Source organism: Amphiura filiformis, chromosome 1, assembly GCF_039555335.1.
Source record: "Amphiura filiformis chromosome 1, Afil_fr2py, whole genome shotgun sequence".
Taxonomy (NCBI): domain Eukaryota; kingdom Metazoa; phylum Echinodermata; class Ophiuroidea; order Amphilepidida; family Amphiuridae; genus Amphiura; species Amphiura filiformis.
The window spans coordinates 33,256,811-33,269,206 of NC_092628.1; the positions used below are offsets into that span (position 1 = coordinate 33,256,811).

Sequence of the window (12,396 nt, forward strand, 5' to 3'; positions counted from 1 at the left end):
AGTCATGAAGAGATGAAACTTTGCTGCTTGTAAAAATAGTGTTACACATAAATTATTTTATGGGGAAAATCTGTTCTGATCCTTTTGAAACCTTAGCTCAATGTAACTTCATTCCAAAACATGGTCAAAGAGCCAAATGACACAGCATGTAGCTCTAAATTACCTTTTTAAAAGGTGCCCATTTGTCTTCCAAATGGCTGTCTTGCTCAAATTATGCTGAATTGCATTGAGATATCAACTTACACAGAACACTACAAACACTTATAATCTTATATTATTACCCCAGGATATGATTATTTTGGAGTAATTACCTGTTTTAAGAGTAATACTTTACTGTGTGCGCTCAGTGTATTAGTCGCATTATGCAATGAAACATGGTATAGATATATATAGCAAAAGAATAATAATAACAATATTGTCAATTGAAATTTACCATGATTGTCATACTTTAAATAGCCTTGCTACATGCATAGCTTACTGTATATTGATTACTAGAAAAGAAGTTAAAACTTTGATTAAAACTTTGATTTTAGTTTAGGCAAAACAAAAAAAGTATGTCTAAAATCTTGCAGAGATTGCTGAATGGTTTTGTCCTTCCAATTTCTCCAAGACAAATGTACACTGCAACATGAAGTTGCACAGCAAGCAGCTTTGAGACATACTATATTGTTTTTGCCTGATCATGTGACTGAAATAAATTTATACGGTAGAATCTGAAGGAATGTTGATTTTGATTTTATTATGCCAATTCTCTTGATCAAAACCATACATTTTGTTAAAACAATACAACACAATCAGAAACAATGCCAAGGTTTGGGAAACTTGTGAAAATGTTACAAACCATCACTTGATATATATTGGGATTTATAATACAAGTTTTGAAGCTAGTATTTATCAATTGTCCCTAGTTCTCACAATCAAACCAGGATGACTAATAATAAATATTACAACTTGTTTACAAAACCCACACACAGTATCCAAAAGGAAAGTAACTGTACTCTTTTGGAATATTAACTTTACAGAGTAAAATCATGGCTATGAAGGGAGTCAATTTAATGAGCATGTACATCATGGGAAACTACTATGGAGCATTAACAAAAAACAATGTCCATTGTTAACAAAAATCACATCTATATCGCAGATACATTATTTGGCAGCGTTCAACATAATTAGCACCTGTACCCACATAAGCATGTGTTTCTACCTTAAATCATCCTCTTTCAGTGCACTTCTAGCAAAAAATGTGGTGTAAAATGAGATCAAATCACAGAGCAACCGTGTTGGTGTGGATACTTTAACTTAGACACGCATTCTCCAATTATTATTTCCATGATCCTGAATTTACTTTTATAACATAGAGCATAAAATAGGCGCAAATTTGAAATACGTGTCTGGGTACTAATTAGATTGAAAACGCTAATGCAGATGTGGTTTCTGGAAGGGTTAAATACAAATATATGCTACAAGAATCTGTGGCACTTCATTATTTTTTTTCTCTCAATAATATGGTTTTTAACAAACTTGATCAATATATATATTTTTTGCATAAAATAATCCACAATAATCATAATAGTTTATACCACTCGTTGTCGATATTGACAAATATTACACATCTAAAAATTGTTTTGGGGGAGGTGAAATGGGGTTAAGGGAAGTACCGTATCATTTCTGAAGCTCATACTGAAAGTACTTCATGTTTTGATAAAAACCTCACCAACATTCACATTTTGCCCACTGAACACGGCAAGGACACGTTAGATGTACCATACATGATACATGGTTTGTACATATACACACCTTTGTTTAAACTTCAAAATCAATGGATTTTACATTAACATTTATCTGTTAATTCTGTTCCCACACTAAATATAGAGATCTTTTCAATCTGTAGAAATCATGTTCTACCAAACCACCACCATTTGCAAAATTTCAGAGGAGGAAAGGCTGGTTGACTTAATAAACCAGTATCATAAATGTTCAGAGTTATTTGCCTTGCTTTGTGTATAACCTACGTGTAGGCAATCGTATACAACTGTTTGACATTTTGTATCAACATAGGGATTTCTTATGAGCCATGTACAGCCGTGTTGTGCATTCACATGGCACTTGGGAGCATGCAGCCCCTGATCAGAGCATGAACCTTAACTCTGTACAATTTTGATACCCATTTTAGTACATCACTTTGTCCCTGCTGAGCCATTTCCTCACTCCTCACCCATAGCACACCGCTGTGAGTTGCAATGAATTAGGTCAAGTGAACAAAAAATTGCTTTTAAACATGAATTAATTTCAGTATTAATTAGTGGTCATTTTGGTGTCATTCAATTTTCACACATCAAACACATTTTGTTCTTTTATTCCACTTTTTCGAGCTTTCATCATAGGCCCACACACTGATATTTTTAACACTTGATTGCAACTACCCACAATGTGTGAAAATTAATGTGACTCTTAAAAATGTCCACTTTTACAAACAGTTAACCTAAGAACCTGAATTTTGTTAAGAATAATTGATGGAAATCAGATGAAATATCGCAGCAAGAAAGTTACTTGTGAAGAAATAGACGTGGTAGAATAAGAGTAAAATTACAAGGGAGGAATGCTATGCATCTGAAGAGCCTGCGTCTACTTGACTAAGTGAAAGAGCCTTTTGTAAGTCCTGTTCCTCTTGCTGTGCTAGTGTTTGTTGGCGCGCCCTCTCCTTTTCGCTGTCTTTAACGGCCCATGCTAATTGTTCCTCCTCAGTCATTTCAAACTGTAAGCAACAAAGATACAAACAAAATGTGAAAAATATTGAGATTGAATTACCCATGAAAAGGGTAACTTATCTTACTTCCTCCCCTGTTAGGCAGAATGGTAAGTTTTGATAGAGTGCATTACATTTGCTATCTCAAGACCATAGCACATCTCATAATAGTAAAATTGATTGTGTGGGAGAGGCATGGAGAAAATATGAGAGACAAAGGAAGAAGGAGAAAGAACTGAGTGATGTCTGGAAGAAGGAAGGGAGGGGAACAATGGGGAAACACAAGGATGGAAGGAAAACTGTGATTGAACATCAGAAAGAAGGAAGGGAGTGAAACGATGGAGAGAAAATGAGGATGGGAGGAAAACATTTAACATATGAAAGAAGGAAGGGGGAGGAATGACGGAGAGAGAACAAGGCGGAAAGGGAAACAACGAACATCTGGAAAAAGGAAAGGAGGGGAATGAGGGAGAGAAATCAAGAATGGGAAGAAAACATTGAATATAGAAGGAAGGGAGGGGAATGACAGAGACAACACAAGGATGGAAGGAGAAAATTGGACATATGGAAGAACAAAGGGAAACAATGGTTAACTCGAACAAGGGTGGGAGGAATCAATCTACATAAGCAGATCACAAGTTTGAGGTTTCTTACAAGCGTGATCCAATCAAATTCAGAAGTGCAATCAACTAGATGATACATGCTTTAAATCGGTGATTGGTAGCATTTTGATGTATAATCATGAATGCAATATGAAGGCTTGACATAATGGTAATGATGGCCTAATAGGCTATAGCTGTAGCTACTACCGAAATATTTGCTACATGAATATGATGAATGCAGCAGGGCTAATGCTTAATATTTTGAACAACTTGCAGAGCTTGGACTTGCTATGGTTTACAACTTGCCTGCAAGCATTTCAACTTGCTCTGATATTTTAAAAGTATGCTTTCTTGGTATAATGACCATGTAACTTTAGCTTAATAAGGACACATAGATATGGTTCTAATAATATTTCAGGCTACACGCTCGTGTTTGTCAGCATTGCTTCGCGCGAGTGCAATGGAAAATCCAATATAGTTGTTTTGCAGCTGATGCTAAAAATATAAAAAAACAATCGATAGCAATTGGCTAATTACAAGAATTGTCTAAGTTCTACAATTCAAAATGGCCTCGCAATCAAAAAATAGTATTTTGAACTCTGTTTACAACTCTTACTTGCCAATGCACAAGTGCCAAATTTGAACCTGGCAAAAACACTCCTGCTGATAAATAGATGGTGGGTATTGCATATTGATGTATTAGTGCTAATTCATTGCAGCATTTGTACATGGCTCCTCGGATATATATGTTTTTTAAATTATCTAGTCGTGAAGAAGTAGTATACCAGGTATTCTACCTTGTCCAAAAATTCATCCCTATACATTTGAATCAAAATTGCCAAAAATGATATTATTGAGGAAATAAATTTGAAAAATTTAGAATATTCATGACTGTTTGTTACGCACATTATGTCCCCTATTCCGCTGAGTGGATGAAAGGAACAAATCATCTTCTTTCAATCAGAATGACATCGAATAACTTCACTTGGCCAAGTTTGATAAAAAATATCCCATACACAATTATTAGTTATTATTGGAAACCCAAATGATTCAAATTAGCAGTCCGAAGAATACCAAATTTTTGGGATCCAAAGAATTCAAATTAGCCAAGATTTACAATGTTTACCTGTTTGCAACTGTTGTCATGTATTAGTTTCAATAATTTCCACACATATCATCCAAATTTATAGAATAACAAGTTTAAAATTAATTAGAGTATTCATAAGATTACCTTATTAAAATTGTAGTTGGCATGAAATGACTCTACATTTGCATGGTAACTACACCAGGCACAAAAAGAAACTCATCAGTTATATTCATCCTTGCTGTTCAATAACTTGATGATTCTGGATTATTCTGAAATATACATTTTGTTAATTGGACTTTTCTTTCTCATTTGATACCCTGTTCGTGAACATTGAGCAAGAATTGACCAAGATATGCACCTCCAAACTCTCAAACCACAAAATGAAAAGTTGCAATTTTAACGATTGAATTGTGCCTGTTACACTGTGTGCTTTATTGATTGGCCCGTGGTGCTTGTGTGCAATACAACGATGCGTTCCCATTGAAAATCGTTGAAAATGCAACTTTTGATTTTGGGGTTTGAGGCTTTGGAGGCGTATATCTTGGTCAATTCTTGGTTTTTTTTTCACAAACAAGGTGTCAAATTAACAAAATGTATATTTCAGAATAATCCAAAATTATCAAGTTATTGAACAGCAAGGATGAATATAACTGACGAGTTTCTTTTTGTGCCTGGTGTACATGGGTGTGTTATATTTTTGCTCTTATAATCAGAGCATGTTAATATTTCAAATATAATGTGACAAAATATTCACACCAATTCTTAGTTTTCAACAACTTTCCTCAAGCACCAAGTTTGTTTTCTTCCATACAAAGTTGTTGTGTTAAGTAGCAGTGCTGTTGATATAAAATAAAGTGTGTGTTGACCATGACCCACATGCTTTTCACTCACTCCCATGCCTGTTAAGCTTTATGGTCTGCACAGTTTCTTGCATGCCTACAGTTTCTGCAGAGAAGAAGGCAGTTGTTTAATTACATTTTGAGAGCGTGCAAAGCGTAAACACAGCAGAGGGGAACACAAAGCTCTCTGTATGCCGCTTATTAACAGGGGGCTGGTGTCAACCTGAGCAAAGGACTGCTGTTCTTCTCTGAAACCGAGTGCAAGTTTAGTCAACTGCTTAAAGGCCCATTCAGTGATCCAAGCGAAAGTACAAAAACTTAAAAATTGTGTATAAATTGCTTAAAAGTGAAGGATACGTCATTAAAATTGTCATTAGGTATTTCTGAAATGAAAAATTTCGCAAAAAAACAAGGAAAACAGCAGTATTGACAAAGTTGAAGCCTCATTCAAATATATGTAGGGAATTTCTCTACTTCAGCACATCTACCCTACTAATAACAAAGGTGCAAAAAACAAATTTGGATGATTTTTACAATTTTTTGAATGAGCAACTCGCTGAATAGGCCTTTAAATATGACAAAAGGTTGTTTAGCATACAAGAAACTTAGTTCCAGCTAGCAGGCAAGTGAAGGATGATTTGTTTGCGATAAGATGGAAAATGACCTTTAAATGAATATGTTCACATTATAAGGCCATCTAAATTCATGGCATCTACGTAGCTAGTGGTTGACACACTAAAAACAGTTCATAAGATGGAATCTAATTGGAAATCTGAGTAGAATAACAAGTAAGGTCATGTTTCATCTTCTACTGAACAAACTGTAGACCTAGAGCTAAATCTTGCCTTGATGGGCCTCTGTCCAAGAGAAACCAACTTTGGAAGGGGACCTACGAGGAGTGTGACGATTCAGCCCGGTCTGAGACGAGACAAAAGAGGCAAGTTCTTCAAGTACTATGCAATTTACAAAACAGGAGTACATTTAATATGTCTGGGGAATACAGATTAAACAAATAGTCAAATACAGGCCTATACACGTCAAAAGACAAGTCCATGTTGGGTCAAGATCCCAGCTGGTGAAGGCAAATAGTGTGCATATCTATCAAATCTGCTTTGTCAATAAAATTGTGACAAGAACAGGAGTTACACAGAGAATGTTATAAAGATTTTAAACTGTCCGCAATTTATAATTTATAAAAAAGTATTTGTGTTATACCTCTTGTTCTCACTTGAGTTTTTGTTGTAAATATAAAGCTTCAAAATACAATAAAATAGTTGGTACTCACCTTTGCATTCCCAAAATCGGCAAAATTTGCAAAAGGATCCGACGACCCACTGTCTTTTCCTCCTGTTGTCAACGATCCACCAAATGGGTCCTGCCCTCCAAAAGGATCTCCAGATGAAGATGAAGCATCCGGAGCCATCGCTGTGGATGCAAAGGGATCACTGCCACCATCTGTCCCAAATGCTTGGAAGGGATCGCTGCTTGAAGTGGCAGCAGTAGTACTGGATGAGATGGGCGTGGTTGAGCGGGCAACGGGTGTGGTGCTTTTTGCGGGAGGAGTGGCACGGCTTTTCTTGGGTGGAAGGGCTGGTGTTTCTTCAGGTGCTTTAAAAGGATCACTACCAAAATTGTCAGTACTTGGGCTCTGCAAACAAAATTGAACAAAACAATGTGAAGAGTTAATAAAGTAGAAAAGATTCTTTTTCAGATCCAAATAATCTGGTACTCACTCAGAAATATTTCAATTCTTATTATGAAGAGTTGATAAATCATGTTTTAACAACTAACTTAATTCATTTAGTCCTACTTTTTATCCAGCCATGATGAGACCAAACAGTGGCCAGGTGAACATTGGAGTACTAACTTTGGGAAAACAAAAAAATACCAAATAAGGGCAAATAACACCGACAGATGGTATTTAAGTGATGTATACAATATAGACAAATACTTCTAAATGTTTCAGAGCATGAAGGTGTTAAAGCATTCAAAACACTATGTTTTCCTCTGGAGATCACATAGCTGAATAACATACAGATATGTATAACAGAGGTCCAGATACTGGATTGTTAGACTGTATTACTATGTTCTTTTTGAGGCAAATTCTTCAGAACAAAGTAACTTGTGTCTTACCTTGCCAAATCCATCAGCTTTAAATGCATCCCCACCAAAGGGGTCAATTGATCCAAATGGGTCACCAGATGCACCATTACCTGTCAAAGAGAGGGGGTTCAAAATGAATGGTATTATGCAAAATTACTACACTCGGTTTCAGAGAAGAACAGCAGTCCCTTGCTCAGATTGACACAAGCCCCCTGTTAATGAGCGACATACGCGGAGCTTTGTTTGCTTCGACCAACATTTTGATGCGTAATTGGCGTAATCAGATTACCACATCTGTTGTTATGATTGTCAGACGATTGAATCAGCCAATCAGAACCCCATTTCTATGTTTACATGGTGATCAAAATGTAAACAAGTGCCGTCTTCTTTGACAGAAACTGTAAGATATCTCTTTTAAGTCTAACAATTTTGAAATTAGACACAAAATAAGACATGATCACATTTTTGACGTATGTAAGTAAGCCAAATGTGACTAACGCTACTTCCAGGAACTTTTCTCCTTTGCAAAAATATCATATTGTCCAAGACCAAGCATGATAACATTTTAGAAATGGCTGTAATTTTGCTGTACAGTACCTCTACATTTTTTATCTTCTGTTGGAATTCACATTCTCATTTTCCTTCAGGAATTTGGGCATCATTAAGCTATTCATGATTACTGAATGACATATTAGCAGAAATACCAACATTAACATCCAGAAAATAGGGAGGATCCAAACAAAAAATAGGGAAGTTTTCAAAATTACACGCAACTTAAATCATCACACAAAACTTGTCAGAAATAGGGAGGTTGTCAAAATGGACAAAAATGTTTCCAAAAATAGGGAGCCTCCCTCTAAAATAGGGAGTTGGCATCTCTGTATTAGAATGTATTCTCACCAAATGTCTTCAGAAATTCATTTAATATTCATTCTCTCAAGGACTTTGTGTGATGAATTATGCAGTATTTACTTACCATCAGTTTGTCCATTTGTTAGATTCTCTCCTTGAAATGGATCACTGCTCTTAAATGGATCATCACCTGCTGTTCCAAAAGGATCACTTCCTCCCCCAGCACTGCCAAAAGGATCGTTCGCTTTAAATGGATCTTCTTGAGTTGCACTACCAAATGCCGACCCTTGAAATGGGTCGCTAGAGTCTGTTGATTTGAACGGATCAGCTCCATCCGAGCTTTTAAACAGATCAGCTCCATCCGAGCTTTTAAACGGATCAGCTCCATCTGAGCTTTTAAACGGATCAGCTCCATCTGAACTTTTAAATGGATCAGCTCCATCTGAGCTTTTAAATGGATCTGAACTATCTGCACCTTTAAATGGATCTACTTTACTAGAGCTCTGAAACGGATCTGCACCATCTGTAGTCATAAATGGATCCGATCCTGTTGTTGATTTGAAAGGATCATCAGCACTTGAGCTTTTGAAAGGATCAGAAGCACCGTCCGTTTTAAATGGGTCCGCCTTATCTGAGTTTGAGAATGGGTCCACACCACCCATTTTAAAAAGATCCACATTATCTGTTCCTCCAAATGGATCCGCACTAGAACCAGATGTACTTTTAAAAGGATCTGCAGTATCAGTGTTTTTAAATGGATCATCTGTACTGGAGCTCTTGAAAGCACCATCTGACGACTTAAATGGATCACCTCCAAATGGATCGGGTGCAAATGAATCGCTCTTAAACGGATCTGAAAAAAAAATGTAGAAATCAATTTGGTCAGAAAAGAGGATACGGTTAACCTAGAGTCCGAAGTTTTCCATTTTACGGAAAACAGAAAAAAATCACGGAATCGGACGTTTTGTATGATGTGACAAAAATTGTTAAAAGATAAGAGAAATAAATGTTAAAAGCAATCATGAGTTGTGTGTGTCAATTTTTATGATAAAAATACTGTTTAATAATACCGAAATAAAGGTATACAATGGTATATTACCAAGGCATGAACCCCCTATATCCCTCCAAACATCGTAATAGTCGGCCTATTATTGTGACATTAATATCATTGTTTATACATTTTAAGCTTTATACACGGATTCACAAATTTTACAACACTGATTACAACACGGAAAATGGATTTTAGAAAACGGTAAACTTTGGACTCTAGGTTAACCCCTTGACAAATATTTCTTCTATGCTTAGTCATAACTATTTGACCTACAACTGAATCCATCAATGGGCAATTGCCGATGAAAACACAACAGAAATTTATTTGAGGAACAAAACAACACAAAAAACAAAATGGCTGGAATTTGGCATTGAAGGCAGAACTGAATGGTAGATTTAGCACTGCAATTTCCACTCCAGTAAAATCCTCTACCCAAAATATAGAAACAACAGCTGGAATTCAAGTGATCTACCCGTTTACCAAACGAGCATGATAACGTCCTTAGAAAAAAGATGACCAAATTTTACATTAAACACACAGTAGTCTGTCTTGCTTCAAGTTGAGTAACTTGAGTAACACCATGTTGGATTCTTTAGTGGTAGATTCTAATCAGCGCGTTTATGTGGATATGTCGCCTGCGTATATGGACAAATTGCCCTTCCACGCCTGTGTTTACGCAAAGATTTGTAAGAGAACCATTCCAAATAGCCCAGAATTTTATCTGCGGATGAAAACATTCATGTAACCTCCAAAACCTTTGCTAGTGCATTGAACTAGAAACAAATCCCTGAATGATTATTTATTGTAAATGTGTTGGAAAATATACTAACCTCCTTTGAAAGGGTCACCAGATTGAAATGGATCAACTGCATCCGTTTCAGTCATGCCTCCAAATGGATCCTTATTCTTAAACGGATCATCCTGCAAAGAAAAATCATAAAAAGTATAGTTAGATGTGTACGTCTTTGTGCAATTAAATTTTTGCGGTTTGCTAATTTTGAACAGTTTCATTTCTTTTTCTATTTGTAATTCTTAAGCTTCCTTTCATCGACCTCTGCACAAAAGGAAAAAATATCATCATTGGGCAAGAAAACTTCCTATGTACTTGCAGCCCTTGAACATGTTTAAAAACAAAACTGCCAAGATCATACATAGGAGGTTTTGCTTTAAACATGTTCAGGGGCCATTGACACAGGAGGTTTTTCCTGCCCACTGACGATATTTGTATTGTTATTTTTGTGTTGGTTGCTTTAGTGAAGTTAGTTAGTAGCAAGCATGAAAATTTCCACTTTAACATTTGCAATTGATAGTTGTAAACCCCTCAGGCAAGTTGCAAAATGGCTGTGAACTTGCCCAGGTGTCTTTATAATCGCTGGTAGGGATAAATTCAGAATGATGCGTCTGACATAACCTGTCACTCAAAGTAGTAACATACTATGATTGACTGTCTTGTCACCATACATATGCAGCTTCCTCCGGGTGCAGAAACTTGCCATCTCCCAAAGGATGACATCAGATGTAATATTCCTAGTTTACCTCTATCAGTAACTATACCGTACTTAAAAGCCTTGTTAGAATAATCCCAATAAATAACACTCATTAGATAAAACTTAAATGATCATCTCCATTCATATCATTCCTGCTAAGGCAGTTGATACCAGTTAATTGCCAATATAGGTCTGGGACATTTGTATGTAAGTTATCAAAAACAACTGTTAAAATATAAGAAAGTATATACCGTAACCACCTGGGTATAAGCCCACCTTCAGGTATAAGCCCACCCCCTATTTTTCAAAACATTCTGGGAACAAGGGTGCACTCGGCTATAAGCCCAGTACTAAATTTCGGCCACGTTCTTAAATCAAATCAATGATTTTCACTCACATTTAAGAACAAATTAATAATAAAAAAAAATCAGTTGATAATTAACATTCCACACTTAGAATTTTAAGAAATTGACAAAGCTGATAGAAATTACTGGTACATTGGGCATATACAAATGGGGATGATTTTTCTTATTTCTAAATTTAAGTACTAGCTCCTCCCCGGTTATAAGCCCACCCCATTTTTGAAGTGAAATCTGCCATCTAGGGGGGTGGGCTTATACCTGAGTGGTTACGGTATATGGCTAATTCATTTACCTTAAAATCATCTGTTTTTGATGCAATACTAAATTCACTTAGTGTACTAACAGGACTACCACTACCAGCCTGTAAACACAACGCACATATTATACATAAACATAAATAAATATCATATACAAATATTATTTCATTACAAAGTAGAAAACATTACTATTATTTTCTCACGCCTTCTGAACAGGATCATAAGGTTAAATGAAAGAAAACAGCTGCACCTTTCTAGCTCTTTATATCATTATAGACATGGATAAAATACCATGGCTTGTACATGAAGACCACTGACTTATTAGAGCAATGTGGCCCAATGAAGACCACTGACTTATTAGAGCAATGTGGACCAATGAAGACTACTGACTTATTAAAGCAATGTGGCCCAATGAAGACCACTGACTTATTAGAGCAATGTGGCCCAATGAAGACTACTGACTTATTAGAGCAATGTGGCCCAATGAAGACCACTGACTTATTAGAGCAATGTGGCCCAATGAAGACTACTGACTTATTAGAGCAATGTGGCCCAATGAAGACCACTGACTTAATAGAGCAATGTGGCCCAATGAAGACTACTGACTTATTAGAGCAATGTGGCCCAATGAAGACCACTGACTTAATAGAGCAATGTGGCCCAACAGCTAAAGTCTTTGACTCTGGTGCAAGTCCCTGGTTAGATTCCAGATGGAGGTAAATATCAACATTTATTATCCGCTCTCCATTACTGCATGAATGACAAAGACCTCACGGCCAGTACCGATCAGTTTAATGCCTCACTGTCTGTCCCTTGGCATCATGGGAGAAAAGTGTCTGACATTGAATGTTTCACCCAGGTTAAATAAGGTAAAAAAAGACAAATATTCTAGACACACAATAAGAGACTCCATTTATACAATGTGACCAGAGCCTTCACCATATCTGATTATACAAGTAGAAGATGTTATAAAAATAGTATTAATGAGATTTTACATCACAAATAGGGAT

The 12,396-nt window shown here is 36.3% G+C and overlaps 1 protein-coding gene across 1 annotated transcript in view; it reads right to left on the reverse strand.

The window, feature by feature from the left end:
• Positions 1–56: 56 nt before the first annotated feature.
• LOC140145867 (uncharacterized) overlaps positions 57–12,396 on the reverse strand; it is a 53,921-nt gene continuing 41,581 nt past the window's right edge. Inside the window, 6 exon segments of the mRNA XM_072167565.1 lie at positions 57–2,755; positions 6,560–6,922; positions 7,408–7,487; positions 8,354–9,082; positions 10,111–10,201; positions 11,422–11,490. Of these exon segments, the coding sequence (XP_072023666.1) occupies positions 2,603–2,755; positions 6,560–6,922; positions 7,408–7,487; positions 8,354–9,082; positions 10,111–10,201; positions 11,422–11,490 (1,485 nt within the window). The 3' untranslated portion in view covers positions 57–2,602.